This window comes from Podarcis gaigeae (assembly GCF_964106915.1).
Source record: "Podarcis gaigeae genome assembly, chromosome: 8".
Lineage (NCBI taxonomy): Eukaryota > Metazoa > Chordata > Lepidosauria > Squamata > Lacertidae > Podarcis > Podarcis gaigeae.
The window spans coordinates 42,833,926-42,853,338 of record NC_139684.1 but is presented as its reverse complement, the minus strand read 5'-3'; the positions used below and the strand labels follow the sequence as shown (position 1 = coordinate 42,853,338).

Here is a 19,413-nt window from a genome sequence, read left to right as displayed (position 1 = left end):
TTTAGGTGTCAGGCAGAAACACTTCTCTTTTCCTAGCCTTTGACTAGTTAAACAATATATGGTCTTTAAAATGAGGGGGTATTGTTTTTGTTTGTTACTATTGTTTATATTTTTGTAATTTTATATTGTAAACTACCCTGCGATTTTCAGATGAAGGACTATATAGAAATTTGATTTAATAACACATACCATAGGCAGCCTAGGGATAACCATCATTTGACACCCCCCCCCCATGTGAGTTGCCAGTAGGTTCAAGAAAGCCCCATGCATCTGATTACTTCATTATAGAGCCTTTCATTAACTTGGCTGTGCTGTACTGTGCTGATGAACTGCCACTGGCTGCAGGAGCACATAATTGAGAGAATGAGATTCATAGTGCAGGTGTTTTAGAGTCAGCTGTTGGGCTTGGGTGGCTAGTTCTAGGGCACCTGACATGCTGTTCTACGTCTCTTGGAAGGCACAGCAGGGTCCCCCTCTGTGGAAAAGTAGAGCTTGGACTGTCTCTCGTTTCTTTAGAGTCCAACAACAGGGTCTTCAGGAAGCTGAATTCTCCTTTGCCAAAGCAATTACAAGCATCTAGCTGGTTTTGCTGCCCAAGCTGGTGATGAAGTTGCTCAGTCTTCTGCTATCTCCAGGCACCCTCCAAAGAGACCAGATGCTGGGGTTTATCACTAGGGTTTCTAGATGACTTCTCCACCCATTTGGGAGCAATAGCTACTGGCTCCTATGTTAATGCAATTTTACTTGTTTTGCCAAATTACAGTAAGTGCTTGGGCCATGCTCTGAGCAACTCATCCCCCCACCTGGATTTGCTTTAGAGAAAGACCCAGCAGCACAAGGTGGTTAGAAGCAGTTCAAGGTTAAATGTCATCCTCTATTTCTCTAAGGAACATGCATTGAGGGGTATAAAGCCAGGGCTGAATTCAACAGCAGTTCTATATGAGTGTGGAGTGTGAGGTACTCACTGTGTGTGAGGTATTTGCTCAGTGCAACGTATCAGTGGTGAAGCTGAAGGTTACATGTTACATGGTTCGTTGGTTCAGTATAGCATGGTGAGCTGGCATGGTAAAGTGCTGGTGGATCTCTCTGCAAACTTGTTTCTTTGCAATGTTTATTTCTAAGACCAGAATAACTGTATTAGAGTAGATTAGTTCATGAAGTACCAGCATCTTTTTAAGTTTATGTAGCTAGTTTGCTTATGATTGTATTGTGCCATGAGATAATAAACACTTTATACTTTGAACTGAACTGAATAGGAAATGTGTTTTCCTAACTAGGAACTCTGGAAAAGGCTGACTACTGGAAAGCAGGAAAACTCTGGTGTTCTGCTGGAAGACTCCTAGAACAGTACATACTCTTGCTGATCACATTGGTCAAAGTGTGGTGTAGTATCAACAACAGATGGTGGTACCAAGTCTAATAGTTTATAGGCCAACTGACTTCAAACAGTCTATCCAAAGGGAATCATTGATGGTGCAAATCTGAAGTATATTTGCTTGCATTTCTCCTGCAAAAGCAAGCTTCTAGCCTCTTGTGACCATAGATAAATCACAATGCCTTCTTGGCAATTCCTGCTTCATCTGGGGTGGGGGCACCTTTGTGCAGCACTCAGTTGCTTCACATTTTCCCTGACTCATGAATTTGTGGCATGCCGGACTGTTAGGATGTAATGCTGTGCTGCTACTATGACTGCAAAGCCTTCTTCCTTATAATGCTCACACATTGGCTAAGAGGCTACATATGCTTGTGCCTGCTTGCTTGTTGGGTAACTGTAGAAATCAGTGGGACACATCAGGCATGATTCACATTTTGTTGTGAGAGTTCCTGATTACTACCTGGCTGCTTCTCTGACTTGGTGCCTTGAGATGAACACCTACCTTTCTACCTTTCTCTATCTTCTCTCTGTATATAATCTAAAAGCAGCAGACTCTATCAAAAAGTAATATAAAATTGCCTGCAGAGATAAAACAGATTAAATTTAAAGACCTGGGAAAAACAAGGAGGCCCTCACCTATCATGGAAATAACATCAAGGTAGGTGCCTGGCAGGGTTCTTTGGGGAGAGCATTCTAAGAGCAAAACTCCCTGGTAGCTACTTGCCACATGTCAAGACGACTGATGATGATGGTGGTGGTGATGATCTTAGTGTATAGACAGGCCCATATGGAGGATAGCTATCCTTCAGGCTAATACAGCTAATTGTGTTTCTAATTTGATGATTAGTATTTGAGTTTTATAAGATTGTTATCTGTACTCAGCCTATGTCATGAAGGGAGAGCATATAATTGAAAAAAGATGAATTGTTTTGTGTAGAGCACTGCTAGGGGTCAAGCCATGCAACCCCTCTCCCTGCATAGTACTTCATTGCCTAAGAGAGGAATGTTGTCTGAAGGAGAGGTAGCCTGACCCATTGCTCTTGTCTGAGAGGCTCAAAGGGTAGGACAGTTTTGTGAGAAACAATCTCCCCTTCCACCACTTTGACCAGGGACAGCCCAAAAAACACGGTCACACTTCCAACGACTGTACCACATAATCCAAAGAACACTGGCCAGAATACTTTGCAATGAATGTCTTGGGGTTACTAGGACTCCTCTGGATGTGGCTACAAACTATCAGATTTAATCCCATTAGCAAGTAATCAGCTGGCACCTTGTCCTTAAACAAAACGTTTGGGTGGCACTGAGTCTGCCTTTGTGGAATGGGGGTTTTGTATGTCCTTTCTTCTGTTCTTGTCCCTTTATAGCTGCCTGTGGCTTCTAGAAGGTTGTCTTTGGTAGCTGCATTTGGACTACCTGAGAGTATCAAGGTATAAATATCTTCTGGGTATTCCAGCCAACCTTTGGGTGGCTTCTCCTTCAGGAGTTGCTCACTGGTGTTGGGCATGTAGCCATTCTGTACTTGGCCTGAGACCTGTATTGGGAGGGGAAGCAAAACACTGTGTTTATTGTAGAATTCACATAAGGCCTCTCTTCTGCACACCTACGCTCATATGTATAGTGAACCAAGGATAGATGCTCTGATTTCTATTTTTTTTTTAAAAATCAGTCTTTATTTGGTTTATAAATGACACAGATACACATGGTGGTGGGGGGACCCCACAACACATAACTTACAAATCAAAAAAAGAAAGAAAAGAAAACAGTATAACACAAAAAAAAAATATTTCAGCCACCTCCTTGGTGTGGTGGGGTTCTTTGTTTCCTTGTTACTTGCCTCTATTTTTCAATAAACTTAACCTGTATTAAATCTTATTTATACCTTATGCAATTCCGAGAGTTATTCAAAGCATTCTAAAGTTTTAATGTGGGGACAATGTTTTTTTTAGGTATTGCCTAATGTGATGGGTTAAGGGGGCTGCTTGTGCGTAAATGGCTGAGTTCTTAACTCCTGCAATCAGTTTCTAAACTCTCCCCGTCCGCGGAGCCATGGGTGCATGGCTGCCTCAATCGCTGGCAGAATCCGTCAGTGGGCGCTTCTGGAATTTACGCCAACATAGGAGTTCCTTAACGGAAACCCTCCTTTTGGAATCTCTGCGTGACAGTTTCCTGCGCGGAGTGGGCATCCCCAGCGGAGGTCCAGAAACCTCTCCGCTGTTCTCACTGGAAGTATCTTGGAGCCATCCCTCTGCCTGAGTTTCTGCGGGAACTCTCTCTCTCCCCCTGCTGGTTCCTTCCTCAGTATCCGAGGGTCTCCTAACCTCCTTGAGCCCTTCCACCACCTGACTCTCCGATGGCAGTTCCCTGACACCTAAAATTTTCCATTCCTTTTTAAACTTTTGGGTCGATCTATCCCTGATCTTTTCCGTCATAATCGCTAGTTCCATATATTCAAGCAGTTTAACTTGCCATTCCTCTTTTGATGGAATTTTATCTCCTTTCCACCCCTTGGCAATCAGCATCCTTGCTGCCGTTGTCGCGTACAAAAAAATCCTCCTTTTCTCTCTTGGGATGTCTGATGCCATAATGCCTAAGAGGAAGGCTTCAGGTTTTTTGATAAACGTTATTTTAAACAGTTAAAAAATAATAATCCCAAAAACTCTTAATTTTTTTACAACCCCACCACATGTGGTACATTATTCCCTCTAGCTCTCTACACCTCCAGCATAAATTTGAGTTGATTTTGTACATTTTGGCCAATTTGCTGGGGGTGATGTACCATCTGTATAGCATCTTCATAAAGTTTTCTTTTATAGTAAAACAAGCTGTAAATTTCAGTTCCCTTCTCCATAAATTTTCCCATTCCACCACCTGTATGTTATATCCAAAGTCCTTTGCCCACCGCACCATAACTTATTTTACTTCTTCTTTCGCTTCCCAGTCTAGCAATAGTCTGTACATTTTGGAAAGTAATTTGTCTTTATTTTTTAATAGACCTTTCTCTTATCTATCACAAAACCATTTTTTTTATCTACCTTGAAGATGTTGTTCAATTGGTGGTATTGTAGCCAGTCTGTGAGATGAGATGACTTCTAGATGGCCGGCCTAGGAGTTCAGAGTAAGGAGGAGGGGTGCTGTGGTGTCAGCTGCTCCAGATGGGTGCAGAGTTCTTGTCTCCTGCCCTGTGCAAGATCCAGGCAGGTCTGACCACCTGGTATGTGAATCTGACAATCTGGCAAGTAAGGACTGGCTTGGTGTTACCTGCCTTCTACCTGACACTGTTTTCTTGACAGAGATAATCAGCACTTTGCTGCAAATACGCACCACTATCCCTGCATTTCTTTTTCTTGTTTGGCCCATGCCCCCTTTGAAGCAGGGGCCCATTTGTACAGCACAAGGTGCACTACTGTCGATTTTGGTGGCAATAAAACTGATAATGCAGAAAACGTGATTGAGCAACTTTCACAAAGAAAGTGTACCCCACTTTGAACATGACAGAGATGACTTCCGTGCTGAGGAAATGCCATGTGTGAAGTGGGTCTGGCTGGAAGCAATGTTCAGGGAGTCCTGGTCTGAATGAAGCTGCTGATCTTCTCCGCTTAAAGAGTATAGGCCATTTGTTCAGAACTTGGAATAACTCTTGGACTGTCCCTCCTTCCTGACTGTTAACAGGAAAGGCTTCCATCTGTCCTCTAGGTTAGAGCCTGGAGCAAACAGCATCTTCAGTGCTGATTTATTTTGCGGGAATAAATGAAACCACAGCTCAGAGTCGTCTTTGTTGACTTGTCCAGTTTCTGTATTTATATCTGACATTTCATTTCTATCCAGCCTTTTTCAGACAAGGTGCACTCAGAAGTAGTTGGCGCTAGGGTTTCTTTGAAGATGGGTGTGTGTTTGTATGTGTGTGCATATCTGGGCCAATGACCTGGCAGTCTCAAGCTATTTGTCTCTACTGCTGCTCTCCTCAGGGAGGTTCCCAGTGTCATTCCTGTTTCTGACAGTGTCATTTTAGAGGGTGAAACCTAATTTTTGCAAATTTCTTCAGTGAGGGGTCTTGAAAATATGTTTTGGGGTGAGAAATTCAAATCTGCTTATATTTTTGTGATTAGACAAAAATATTGTCCAGTGGTAAGTCCTAGCTTCGTACGTCTACATTTGATAAGGAAGCACATAAACTGTTTTTGGAAAACCAAAAGATTTTAATTTTATCTTCTGAATATGTCAGGTATTGTGAAATAACAATAAATAAGAATAAGAATATTAATATGTAATATAACTGCAAGCACTTGGCATTCTTTTAAAACGATTTCTGTGCCGTTTTACACACATTTTACTTACCAAGTAAAATTAAATTATATTAGTTTAACCAAATTATATTTTGAATTCCCAAGTCATGTTGCAACTTTTTAGCACTCCTTATTTTTGGAAGTTAAAAGTTGAAAAATTCAACACACCCTTATGCCAGGGCTGCAGCCTGCTTATTACTGTCCAATGATGGGAGCAGTCTCTTGTTGAGGCAGCGGAGTGGGGGGTGACATAGTAGGAATTTTTCTTGCTAACGGGGTGGGTGGGGGTGGGTGGGTTATCCTTCTGTGTTTCAAAGAAGCAGCCTGTGTACAATTAAAACTTGTTTCTGGTAAACCTCATTCCAGGAAGATGAGCTTTTAACAAAAGGCTTTTGACAGCTGCAGGGTATTTCAATTTTTTTTTATGCTGAATGAAAAATCAATACATTTTTCTGGGTTATACATATTCAGAACAGGCTGGATATTTCCATTATAATGGAAAATGGGTGTCTGTGCCCATCTCGCCTGTCAGAACTGCACCATCGCATTTTCCAAGCCACTGCTAAATATTTCAAACCCGATTTGATTGTGGTTCGTGACAGCTAATGTTTCTCGGCTCTTGAGTCTACTGGAACGGGTGGGAGTGGGGAGGCAAACATGCTCTACTTCCCTCCTTTCTCGTTGTCCTTTTCCACCCCAGACCCTGCAAGCCCTTGAAGTGTTTGGACGAGGGGGCTGTCATTTTGTTAAGGGAATGGAGAGGGGGGAAAGGCTCTGTTCGCCTGGCTGTTTTCCAGATGGAAGTGGGTGGATTGTCCATGCAAGGCTTTAAGGCTGTCCGTCAGGATGTGTGAAGGAGCAGGAGTCGTGGGGCCTTTTGTCCTTTGATTGGAGGTGGGGGCTGAGGCCCATTTTCTTGACTAAGCTTAGATTGGAAATTCTGTGCACTTCACCAAGGGCCAGGAGGAGATGCCTCCTCTTGAGAAATAGGGTTTGTCTACAACATTTGTTTCACCAGAGGCAAAAAAAACCCCTCTGACTTGAGCCTTCCTTTGTGGAGAACTTTGAGCAGGACAAGCATGAAATTATTTGGATTTCCAAGTCCCACAGCTAAGCAATGATTCAGGGGGGTCAGCAAGTGCATCAGTTGTCTGGGGAGGCGCCTGGCTGGTCTCTACCAGACAACTCCCTGCAATCTGTCCTTTTTGGTTCACACTGATCAGACCTTGCTTGGGACATAGGAACATATCCTGTCTCAGGAAGTCATAGCCTGTCTGCCAGGTTTGTAGGAGCAGAAGAGACAGGCCCTGTGGCATCCATGTGGGACCCAGCACACTTTGCAAGAGCTTTGCTCACCCTTTGCTTGCCCCTCAGAGGTCTGTGGGGTTTTGTCCTTCCTGGCCAAATAAAAGTGTTTCATTGGTAACTTGGGGCTGGGATAAGGCATTACAGTAAGGGCCTAAGGATAACTTGTGAGACTTAGGCTCATTTTGCTAGCTAGCAGAATTAGTCCCTCTCCATGTGATGCCTACCCTTCCCTTTCAATGCTGGTGGCCTCCTTGGAATGCTTATTTGGAAAAAGAAACCTGGGTGAGGTGCCTACAAGGGGAGGGGGTAAAGACTCTGGGTTCTGCTGCTGAAGCATGAGCTGAGCCCGAGGATTGAAGGTGGGAGCTTTACCACATGGGCTATTCTTTCTTTTGTTGGGAGAGTTCTCAGTGTGGTCTAGGGGAAGGACCTCAGCTCTAGGAGAATGGTATGTGTCTGTGTGTGTGCTCACTTTATGTTGGAAAGGTCGGGACTAGACTAGTGACACTCTGTCTTCCATTCTCTGTCCCCAGCCACAGTGGTCATCCATCACCACCCTGTAGTTGCCTATGCCTAATGCTCTATTTGTAGCTGCTTTTAAAAAAAGAATTTCCCCTAAAGAAATTGCACTGGAACCCTGGCAGGAGGCAGAGGGGCATCTCTCCCGCTACACATGAAAGGCACTGCTGCCACTGTTTAATGTTTTTAGGAAATCCTAGAAAGAAGGGCTCTTGAGTGCTTGAGGTCAGTGCTGAGCTGCTTCCCTACCCTTCCCTTCCCACCCCAAATAATGGGCTTCTTCTGCTGTTATAACCAGTGTTGTCCTCCTCCTAACGCCCCCTGCCCCCATTTGCAGGTTGGTTCTTGAGAGACAGTATCTCCTTTGCAGGGCTAGCCAATAAAACAAGGCAGCAGAGCGGAGGAGAGAAATTTGCAGTGTGTATCCTTGTTTTTTAATCATTTTTCTACCTTTATTGGTATTCATAGCTCACATTTTCCTGGTTACTGTCAGCCTGGTCTTTCATCCATTTTAAAGAGCTATTTTCCCCCTTGTTGTTGATGATGATGGTATAAAGACAGATGGTGTAACTGCTTATGAATGTCCTATTTTATTTCCTCTGAACCAGACAGTTTGCTGGAAGACGTATATTATTTCCACATGCTTCGGAGGGGAGCCCAGACAGTCCAGTCGCAACTTAGCAGCCAGCCGGCTGGCCAGCCATCCTTTGCTTGCTTTGGAGAGGGTGACACCTCTAGGTGGCTGCTGGGACTGCAGGGGACCTTCAGCATGGCTGGGCCAGAAGGGCCTTGGTGGGCATTTTCTTCCTTTGAGGAGCTTTTTCCAACATTTGGCTGGAGGAGAAAGACAGCTCAGGAGGCCCACATTTTCTTCTTGCTTAAAGGTGAAGCTCAAATGGAGCCAGTAGTCCCTAGATTAAACAGCCACCAGTCTCAACAGTAATTATTATTATTATTATTATTACCCCACCCAATTAGTAAAAGCATCTGCAGCTGGAAATTGTTCCTCCAGGCTTCACCACCAGTTCAGCCTCCATAAGCTTGTTTAAATAAGAGCAAGTAAGGGCATGAATGTCCTTCCTCCAGCAGTGCAGTGTGGTACAGTGGTTAGTGTGTTGGATGCTCCCTAGAGCACAAGGGGTTCAAATAACCATTTGGTCACAAAGATCACTGGGTGTCCCTCAACCTAGTCTACCTCATAAGTGGGCGAATCTCTTTAGAGGAAGGTTTATTCAAAGCCATGGAGCTGCTCCAGGCTTGGCCCATATGCCAATGAAGTATTTTGAACACTCAAGCATTTTATAGACGTGCTAAGCATTACTACATCTCCTCCTCTCCTTTCCATAGAAGATGCACAATCAGTGTGTTCTGCATTCCAACTAGCTTTATGCTTTCTCTGCTGATAAAGCGAGGAAGGAGATTCTTCTCCTGCCAGGAGGCCAATCTTAAATTCTCGGGGCTTACATCACTAGTTGCTTCACTGCCTATTGGATCCTTGAGGCACACACAAATTTTGCTGAGTGCTCACGTGAGGGTCACAAAGTGCAGACAGTGAATGGCACGAGAAAGGACAGTACTGCTGCAGCTTCCTCTTTTTAGGAACTTGGCAACTTATACTTCAGTGTTTTGATAGAACTCCCCCACCCCACAAAAGTTTGTGATATCAATACAAAGCAGTTTGGCCCCTGATGTTGTGCTGTGTGTGTGGTACAATGTTTTTGATGGCTACCTAGTGCTAAAGAACAGGTGTGACTATCTTTCCTGGGTGTTCTGTTTACTTTACTGCTTCATGCACAGATGGGATGTCTTACTCTTACTATTCAGTCCAAACAGACTGTCCAAACCTAGGACCCAGAGGACAGGGCTTTGGGGATACTGTGTGATTTCAAGGCAGGTTTGAGACCTGACACCCCAATGGGTGCAGACTGACCGCCATGTGGGGCCATTTCAAAAGTGTTGCTGATGGCCAGACCCCAAGGTACACATCACACCCATTTTATCTGCTTGACTAGGTTGGTTGGACTGAAGAGCCAAGTGGAATTATCAGATGTACACTGACTGATGATGACTACCTGTTTGCTTCCAGATGCTTGTGAGCTGATTGGCTGATGGTTTATTCAGGTTGCTTTCTAACACGGTGAAAGTTAGCTTTGTCACCTTCCCCTCCACAGCCTTGGTCAGTAACTAGCATGGGTTGTCAGTTTTCAGAGCTTTCTACCTGCCTTCTAATCTCTAGTCCGATTCTGTCCTCCCTTCAGCTGCATACCAGCCCTGTCAGCAGTGTTTTTACCTGGCTGGAATATGTCCTTGAACTCAGACAGAGCCCCTATCTTAGCTGCATAGAGGATAGAGGGTTGTGTGAGTCTGCGTAGAAATTAGCCTACTATACAAAGGTGAAAATGGCATTCTCCTCTCCATCCACTTCTGCTTCTAGCACTGCCCATCACTGGCATGTGGCCCCTGGAAAGTTCCCCAGAACCATACACATCCCCCAGGCTAAAAAAAAATGTTATCCACCACTGTTTTAAATCTACAAATGGCTTGGGGCCAGGTTACTTCAAGGATCGCCCCCTCCTGTATATACCTGCATGGACCCTGAGATTCCAGGTTTCCCTGCCTAATGAAGTGATCTGTGTAGTTGCTAGGGACTGGTCCTTGTTGGTGCAGCCCCAGTTATGGAATGGGCTGCCTAGAGAGGCTCTTTTGGCACCCCTGCTAGGTGCCTGGTGAAAAGACCTTTTTCTCTCAGGACACTTAACCACAATAGGCACATTCCCTTGACAGTTTTAAATTGGTTTAGCTCCTGTGTATGTTCATTCATTTGTATTTATAGTCATAGTTTGTTGGTTTTTGGGGGGTTGTTTTTGTTTATTGTTGACTTACTTTATTTTGGGTTTACTGTTTTATTGGGAAAAATTGTGGATTGTATTCTGTTTTTCAATGTTTGCAAACCATCCAGAGCATTTGGTTGTGTAGGTGGCATGCAAATGAAATACGGTAAATAAATTTGGAGGCCAAACTAAAGCTCTTCCCAGGAGATTTAGGGGATTATCCAGGGAAATAGATGTAAATTGAATCCACAGACTCCTAGCCTGAGCTTTGTATCCAGTGAGCTTGTAAGCTGTGTTAGAAATTAGCCAGGTGCCAGGTGTGTTTTGTGTCTGGTGTGGGTTCAATCGTGAGCACGTGGAGATCTCTGGATTCCAGGTTGGTGACTTGACATCTCCATCTAGCTGGCCTCTCCAGCTTTCTTAAGCAGGTAAGCAACAGAGTGTAATAATAAATCCCATTGGGGGGGAAATGGTGCCTAGACATACCGTTGTGGTGACCGTAACCTAGGTTTAAGGTGCCATTTGGCAATTAGGTTATATATCTGAGTTTCTAACACTGCTTGTAAGAAGCAGTGGCCACAATTTCTGTTGCTCCTATAGCACCTACTGCATGCCTCCCTGCCATGCAATTGCCAAAGCTTCTCCACCAGGACCCCCTTTGGGTCCCATTTCAGCCACTCAGTTTCTGCTGTGACTTGGAGATAAAGGGAGCATGTATTGGGGCTGCACCTGAGGATTCCCAAATGAGATGGGAAACAACCCAGAGTCCATTGTAGGAGCAAATGTGGGAAGGTAGAAGAAGTGACTTAAGGCAACATTGCTGCAGGTGTCAAGTGCAGTTTTTACCTCTTTCTTTTCCTTCTTTTTCTTCTCCCATTTCAGAGGAGTTGATTGAAGATGCAGAAGGGCCTCCTAGTGAGGCAGCTGCCGATCCAGAAGAGCCTGTTAAAGATGCAGAGACTGCTGTTGAAAAGGATGAGGGCAAGTGGGCGGCCGGTGAGTGATAGTCAATGGAAGCCGAGCTCTGGTTCTCTCTCACACATTTTGCTCAAGTGAAAGTTTTCCTACAGTGGGTTTGGAGGCTGTTCTCAAATTTGTCTTAATCATTTTCTCAGTCAGAATATCCCCAGTCAGTCTGCATTTTGTATCCCCTTGTTGATCCCGTTTTGTAAGAGCAGCAGTACATATTTATATTAGGAAAGAGGTGTTATATAGAGTGAACTTGCTCTGTTTCTTTAAAAAAAAAAAAGACAAGTGAACTTTGAAGATGAAAGGATTTTTGTGAAATGATGCAAAATCTAGAGCAAATTCTAAAATTGCCTAAGCCTGAATGTGAAACACTCTGAACAGTTGAGGTGGATGTTTACCTCCTACGAACCAGAAGACTATGGCAAGAGAAATCCTTGGGCCAGTTCTGTATGGAGCTGATTCAGAGACAGAAGAGACAAAGAGAGGTCTGACCCTTTATCCAGCCAATCCTACGAATAATTTTTCTTGTGCTGGCCTGGTGCATCAGTCCATACTCTACAGTTTGGGTCTGTATTTGTCCAGCAGCAGAAGACCATCTCAAGTCATAATAGCTGTCAAAATTTTCTCAGTCCTTGAAATAAGATTTACTTGATAAGCAGGGGTTGTATCAGAAAGAAAAAAGATTTCTTAGACTTTGTTTTCAAACAAGGAGACAGTGAGCCTTTCAAAGGTGAAAGTGTTGTTCCTTCTAGTCTGGACAAATTAGTCCCAGAGCAGATACTGCTGCTTTCCTAAGGGGTGTGGTATGGCATTTTATGTAGGAAGTTAAAAGATTTGTGAATAGTTTACAACTGTGATGCACAAAGTCACTAAATGATTAAAAAGACAAAAGAAAATCTTGGTCCAGAAACATTTCATGTGTTTGGCAGCACTGGAGCTCACCCTCAGCCTTCACAACAGGAAGGGATAATGAATTAAGTAAGCAGTAGTTGTGGCAGACCAGCTCAGAGAGCTTTTAAGTGCTCCCCATTTTTAGAGATCGGCAGGGCTCACCTAACGCAGCAATCAGTGCAACAGAGCATCCGTAATTCGCACCCATGGCAGATTGCTATTAGGGGAGGTATTAATGGGCTGCCAAGGGCTGGGAAATTGTTGCAGAAAAGTGTGTTTATGGAGTAAGAGCTGGCAGGCATGATTGCAATTGGGTTTGACATGTTTAACATAAATGGCTACTGCACAGCTCTTGCTGTTTATGAATAATTCCTACAGGCCCACTGCCTTTCTAATTGCAAAAGTAGGGAAAGGGGGGGACCCAATTCCCTCCCCCCAAAAAAACCAGGCCAAGGCCATCCTGACTGAACTTTCCCCTGATTTTCACAGGAAGTCATGTTTAACCAAGTCTCATCAAATGCCCTGGATACTGTGATGGGGAGGCCTGGGGTGAGCTGTGCCTGGAATCTGTACCTACTGTTCCTTCTCAGTGCCTGAGCATGAGGGACAAACCGAATTTATTAGTGTTGCCTGGGAAGGGCATGAGGAGCTTTGTCTGTTAAAGCCCATAGGTTTGGGTTGCTGATGATTTCTTCCTGCCCACTCTGTATCCTCTGTGAAAGACATGAGGTACAGCTCTCTTTATCCCCCAATCCATTGAATCAGAAGTGGAACAGAGCCAATATGGCTCCAGTCCACCTCCCAGTCATGCAGCATTCTGGCATCTCTTTAGATATTTGGAAAAGGTGGGTAACATCTTCCTGCTTTTAAAATTCTCTACTTTGGCTATGTTCTTCTTCTTTCTGGCTCCTGATTCATAACTCTCTTCCTTTCAGAAGACACTGTAGCCTAGTTGTAGATTACTTCCTCGCCAGCTTTTTGTGGGCCTTTTGTAGAACTCTTAGTTGAATTTACATTTTAGCCTCATTTTCCAGCTTACTAGGATAATTCTGAACATTAGTCTACTGGTTGCATATTTTGTATTATTGGTAAACTGCCAATGCCATTGTCTAGGTAATTGAAGATGCACTGGACCCACCATGATTCTGCTCCTCTCCAGTCAATATCTCTTTCCCAAAGTGCTGCATACCAGCTCCTACTCCTTGCCAAAAGCATGGTCAGCATTAAAGTGGGGAGGCAGCTTTATTAGCTAGAGGAAGTGTTTATTAATTATTTTTATCTTCCTGTTTTTAACAAGTCTGCAACTTGCTGCTTATCCTCCCTTAGGGGCTGTTGGGGCCCAGCACATCCCTCATGCTAAACTAGTGGCTACTCTTGGACCTCTGTTTTCAGGAAGGATGATTGTCCCACTTTGTCTACATTTCTTTATGGAAGTTGGTGAGGCACAATAACTCCTTCTTGTTTCCATAGCTGAATCACTCTCTGGCATCTGTTTCCAAGACTTCTTAGTATGCTTGAATTTCCACCAGCCCTTTTTTGAGGTGCCTTGCTTGGGCTGTTTTCCTCTCCTGCCTTTGTGGGTTCATTGGCTGTGCCTGTCTTAGGGGGCACAATATAGCCTCAGGGTGCTGTGCAAATCACCCCAATGGTCCACTGGTGTGAACATGGCCCACATAACAGCACCAGCAGCTCTTGAGTCTCATTTCTGCTTAACATTCATCACAAGGCCTCCATCAAGGAGTCCAAGTGACCAAACTACACCCTGTGTAGTGCCTTTTCCATGGTTCCAGCTTAACCAGGAAGGGTGTCTTCAAAGCAGGCCCACCCCATGTCCCCATGTCATGCCATCCGCCACCTGAGGTGCAGCATTGCCACATGGTGGAGCAGAAGGACCTACCTGGTTGGAGACCTGGGCTTCAGGGATGCCGGCTGGCTGCTGAGCTGGTATGATCAATGGAGAGAGCAAACGTCAGTGAGTCCTGCTGTAAATTTCTGGGGCAGGTGGCGAGTTGGTTTACGGAATGCAGAGAGATGAGAACCCAGCTTTACGGAAAGCAGCATGAATTAATAATCATTTAATTGGCTCCTCCATTATGCTGCTGGATTAGTAGATGGAAGTTTAGATGAAGGGGCTGTCAATGGTGCTTTAGCTCAGAGAAACTGATGACTGGGGGCAGGGGAGAGGCAACTGTCTTTAGTCAGGTAGAGTCCATCCTCCTCAGTCCTCCTACCCTGGGCTGGGCTCTTTGAGCTTCACCTCTATGCTGCTTTTCACAGCTCATGGATGGAAGGAGACACTTTCTTCAGTGTTGAAAATTTGAAGCAGTAGGAAGACTTTTTTGGTAGTAAACTGTCTCTTGCAGTGAGCTATTTCTTAGGTGAGGGATTCATAGTTCACTTCAAAAGGTGAGAGAGCAACACTTATTCCTTTGGAGATGGTGCCAGTCTAGTCACAGCAAGGCTGTTTCAGCTGCAAAGTCAATTTTGGGGACCAGAGTCCTACCAGTTAACTCAAAAGAGAGAGAGAGGTTTCCCCAGCCACTCCGGGAGGCTTAAAGCCTTAAAGTGAAGGCTATACTCATGCCAATACAATGAAATGACCCTGGAAATTGTTTAATAATAATAATAATAATAATTATTATTATTATTATTATTATTTATTTATTTATTTATTTATTTATACCCCGCCCATCTGGCTGAGTTTCCCCAGCCACTCTGGGCGGCTCCCAGTCAAGTATTAAAAACAATACAGCATTAAATATTAAAAACTTTCCTTCAGATGTCTTTTAAAGATAGGATAGCTACTTATTTCCTTCACATCTGAAGGGAGGGTGTTCCACAGGGTGGGCGCCACTACCGAGAAGGCCCTCTATCTGGTTCCCTGTAACCTTACTTCTTGCAATGAGGGAACCGCCAGAAGGCCCTCGGTGCTGGATCTCAGTGTCCGGGCTGAACGATGGGGGTGGAGACGCTCCTTCAGGTATACAGGACCGAGGCCGTTTAGGGTTTTAAAGGTCAGCACCAACCCTTTGAATTGTCCTCGGAAACGTACTGGGAGCCAATGTAGATCTTTCAAGACCGGTGTTATGTGGTCTCGGTGGCCACTCCCAGTCACCAGTCTAGCTGCTGCATTCTGGATTAGTTGTAGTTTTCGGGTCACCTTCAAAGGTAGCCCCACATATAGCGCATTTCAGTAATCCAAGTGAGAGAAAACTAGAACATGCACCACTCTGCCAAGACAGTCCGCAGGCAGATAGGGTCTCAGCCTGCGTACCAGATGGAGCTGGTAAACAGCTGCCCTGGACACAGAATTGACCTGTGCCTCCATGGACAGCTGTGAGTCCAAAATGACTCCCAGGCTGCGCACCTGGTCCTTCAGGGGCACAGTTGCCCCATTCAGGACCAAGGAGTCCTCCACACCTGCCCTCCTCCTGTCCCCAAAAACAGTACTTCTGTCTTGTCAGGATTCACCCTCAATCTGTTAGCTGCCATCCTTCCTCCAACCGCCTTCAGACACTCACACAGGACCTTCACCGCCTTCACTGGTTCTGATTTGAAAGAGACGTAGAGCTGGGTATCATCCGCATACTGATGAACACCCAGCCCAAACCCCCTGATGATCTCTCCCAGCGGCTGCATGTAGATGTTGAAAAGCATGGGGGAGAGGACAGAACCCTGAGGCACCCCACAAGTGAGAGCCCAGGGGTCTGAACACTCATCCCCCCCACCACGGCCTAGGAGGGAGGAGCGGAACCACTGTATAAGAGTGCCCCCAGCTCCCAGCCCCTCTAGACAGTCCAGAAGGATGTTATGGTCAATGGTATCTGTGATGGGATGATGAGCTGCTTGTGCGTAAAAGCTTAGTCCCTCAGAGTTTGGCCTGATTATCAAAGCTCTGTCTATAGCGGAGCCCCTTAAGCATGACTCCCTCAATCGCTGGCAGAATCCGACAGTGGGCGTTTGCGGAATCTCTTCCAACATAAAAGCTCCTTAACGGAAACGCGTCTTCTGGATTCTTGGCGCGACAGTTTCCGGCGAGGGGTGGGTGTCCCTATAGGAGGTCCTGAAACTTCCCCACTGTTTTCGCTGGAAGTGTCCCTGAGCCATCCCTCCGACTCACTTTCCCTAGGAGCTCCTTCTCTCCCCCTGCTGGTTCCCTCCTCTGCTGCTGAGTCTCTCCTAGCCTCCGTGAGCCCTTCCACCACCTGCCCTTCCGATGGCAGTTCCCTGACATCCACCTCCCCTCCAGGGCCCCCTTCACCCCCTCCCGTCCCTTCCTCCATGGGCGGTGAGGATGCAAAACCCCTGAAAGAACCTCCCTCATCTTCCGAAGTCTCGAACACTTCCCTCCACCGGTTGCTGTCCCTTGTCCCCGAGTACTCCTCCTCATCGGAGTCTACTCCTTCTTCCAGCTCCGATTCTGGGAACCCTTCGAACTCCTCTTCCTCGTCGGTGGTGCCAAAATGTTCCCTCCGGAACCTCGTTACAGACTGAGGTTTCCTTAGGAACCGTTGATAGAACGTTTCTATTAAAACCTCGTCATTGACTTCCTCTGCAGTTACCCAGGTGTTTTCTGACTCTGGTTCCCCTACCAAATACTCCACCTGATTACCCTTCCACCTGGAGTCAATGATTTCCGCCACATGGCTGTTGCGTTCCCTTTCTTCTATGACTGGTCCCTGTGTGAACACCCCTTCACGTCCCCCCCGTACGGTGACAGCAATGACCTGTGGAATACTGGGTGTAGTTTCATGTGGTTCGGTAACCTGAGTTTGAACGCCACTGGATTGACCTGTTGTATGACCTCAAATGGTCCCAATCTTTTGGGTCTCAATTTCTTACAACCCCCTTTGAACGGCAACCCTTGGGTTGACAGCCACACCTGGTCCCCCACCCTTATGGTTTCACCTTCCCTTCTGTTCCTGTCTGCCTGCTTCTTGTATTCTTCTTTGGCCCTTTCTAGGTTGAGTTGGAGCTGACGATGGATCGCTTCCATCTCTTCTACAAAATGTTCTGCTGCCAGGACGCTCCATCTTTCCCCTCCTTCCTCTGGAAATGCCCTGGGATGACACCCATAGGTGGCCAAAAAGGGACTCATCCCTGTGGACACATTCTCCACATTATTGTAGGCAAATTCTGCTAGAGCCAACTTTTCTACCCAATCATTTTCTCTGTCATTGACATAACACCTCAAGTATTGTTGGAGGATACCGTTTGCTCTTTCCGCCTGCCCGTTGGTTTCAGGGTGTCGGGCAGTCGAAAAATTAACCTCTACGTGCAGTAAGCTCATGAGCTTCCTCCAGAACCTGGACGTAAATTGTTTCCCTCGGTCTGAGACCACCCTCAAGGGGGCGCCATGCAACCTAAAAATGTGTTCTACAAACAATTTGGCTGTCTCTTCTGCCGTGACCACATGTGAGCATGCCACAAAGTGGCACATCTTGGTTAACAGGTCCACTACAACCATGATAGCTGTTTTTCCCTTGGATTTGGGTAGATCCGTCATAAAATCTATGGATACTGCCTCCCATGGTCGTTCTGGTATGGGTAGTGGTTCCAATAACCCCGCCGGTGCCCGCCTCTCCCCTTTTGCTCGCTGGCATCGGTCACACCCTCTTACATACTCCCGTACATCTTCCCGCACCTTGGGCCACCAAAACTCCCTGGTCACCAACCACATGGTTTTGTGTTGCCCGAAGTGCCCCACTGTGGGGCTGTCGTGCAACTGTTTGAGTACCCTCCCCCTCAATTCTCCTTCGGGTATATACAGTGCCCCTTTGTAATACAATGCCCCGTTCCTTTCCTCAAAACCTCCTGGGTTTTCTCCCTCCCTCCGGAGTCCTCTGAGCTTATCCTGGGCGTATTCATCATTCTCAGTCCCCTCTACCAGTTCTCTTTGCCCCACCAATGCCGCCCCACACACCCAGTAGTCCTCTGGGATGATGTGTCTCTCTTCTGGCGCTCCCTCCCCCTCCAAATATTCTGGTTTACGGGAGAGAGCGTCCGCCCTGACGTTTTCTGGGCCTGGCACGTAACAAATTTCAAAGTGGAATTTGGAGAACTCCTGGGCCCATCTCACTTGTCATTGGTTGAGTACTCGTGCCGTTCTCCAATACTCTAGAATCTTTTTTTCAGTGCACACTTGGACTTTGTGCTGTGCACCAATTAGTAAGTGCCGCCATCTCCGGAACGCTTCATGAATGGCGAGTAGTTCTTGGTCATACACGGTGTAGTTCCTCTCGGATTTATTCAGCTTTCGCGAGAAGAAGGCACACGGTCTCCACTCCGACTCACTCTTCCCCGGCTGCAGAAGCACCGCCCCTACCGCCCGGTCTGATGCATCAGTTTCTACTCTCATCGGTTTTTGTAGATCCACATGCAGGAGCTGTTCTTCAGACGCAAATGCTTTCTTTAGCTCTTCGAACGCTCGCTGCGCCTCTGCCGTCCAAACAAATTTCTTCTTGCTGCTGAGACAATCAGTGATGGGAGCCGTCAAGTGGGCAAAGTTCTTGATGAACTTCCGATAGAAGTTTCCAAACCCTAGGAACCTTTGCACGTCCTTCTTCATTTTCGGGGTCTTCCATTCCAGTACCGCCTGAACCTTGCCGGGATCCATGGCCAATCCCTTGTCTGACAAGCGGTACCCCAGGAATTCCACCTCCTTGGTATGAAACTGACACTTCTCCAGTTTCACCCACAGCTGGTTTGCTTGCAGCTTGCCCAGTACTTCCCGGACGTCCCTTACATGCTGCTCCTCGTTCTCTGAATATACCAACACGTCATCTAAGAAGGCCACGCAATTCTTGTAAAGCAAAGGTCCCAAGACGTGGTTCATGAATGATTGAAAACAGGCTGAGCCTCCTTGTAGACCGAAGGGCATAACGAGATACTCAAAAGCCCCTAAAGGTGTGAACATGGTGGTTTTCCATTCATCCCCCTTCCTCATCCGTATCAGGTTATACGCCCCCCCTCAGGTCGAGTTTGGTAAAAATCTTTCCCTTCCTCACTCGGGTCAAAATGTCATCAATTCTGGGCATGGGGAAAGCCACTGGTTCCGACACGGCATTCAGTATCAAAATCCAGCAGAACTAGGAAACAGATCTCACCTTTGTCCCTAGCCCACTCCCGGAGATGATCGACCAGTGAGACCAAGGCAGTTTCAATCCCATGATGAAGCCTGAATCCCAAGTGGAAGGGATCCAAATGGTCCGCTTCTTCCAGGCGTGCCTGGAGT

The 19,413-nt window shown here is 46.0% G+C and overlaps 1 protein-coding gene across 20 annotated transcripts in view; it reads left to right on the top strand.

The window, feature by feature from the left end:
- The window catches only part of ZFHX3 (zinc finger homeobox 3), a 402,702-nt gene that overhangs the window by 349,321 nt on the left and 33,968 nt on the right, over positions 1-19,413 (top strand). For all 20 annotated transcript variants that reach the window (XM_083752187.1, XM_083752186.1, XM_083752172.1 and 17 more), the window contains one exon: positions 11,202-11,315. In XM_083752187.1, the coding sequence (XP_083608313.1) occupies positions 11,202-11,315 (114 nt within the window). The remainder of the gene's footprint in view (positions 1-11,201; positions 11,316-19,413) is intronic.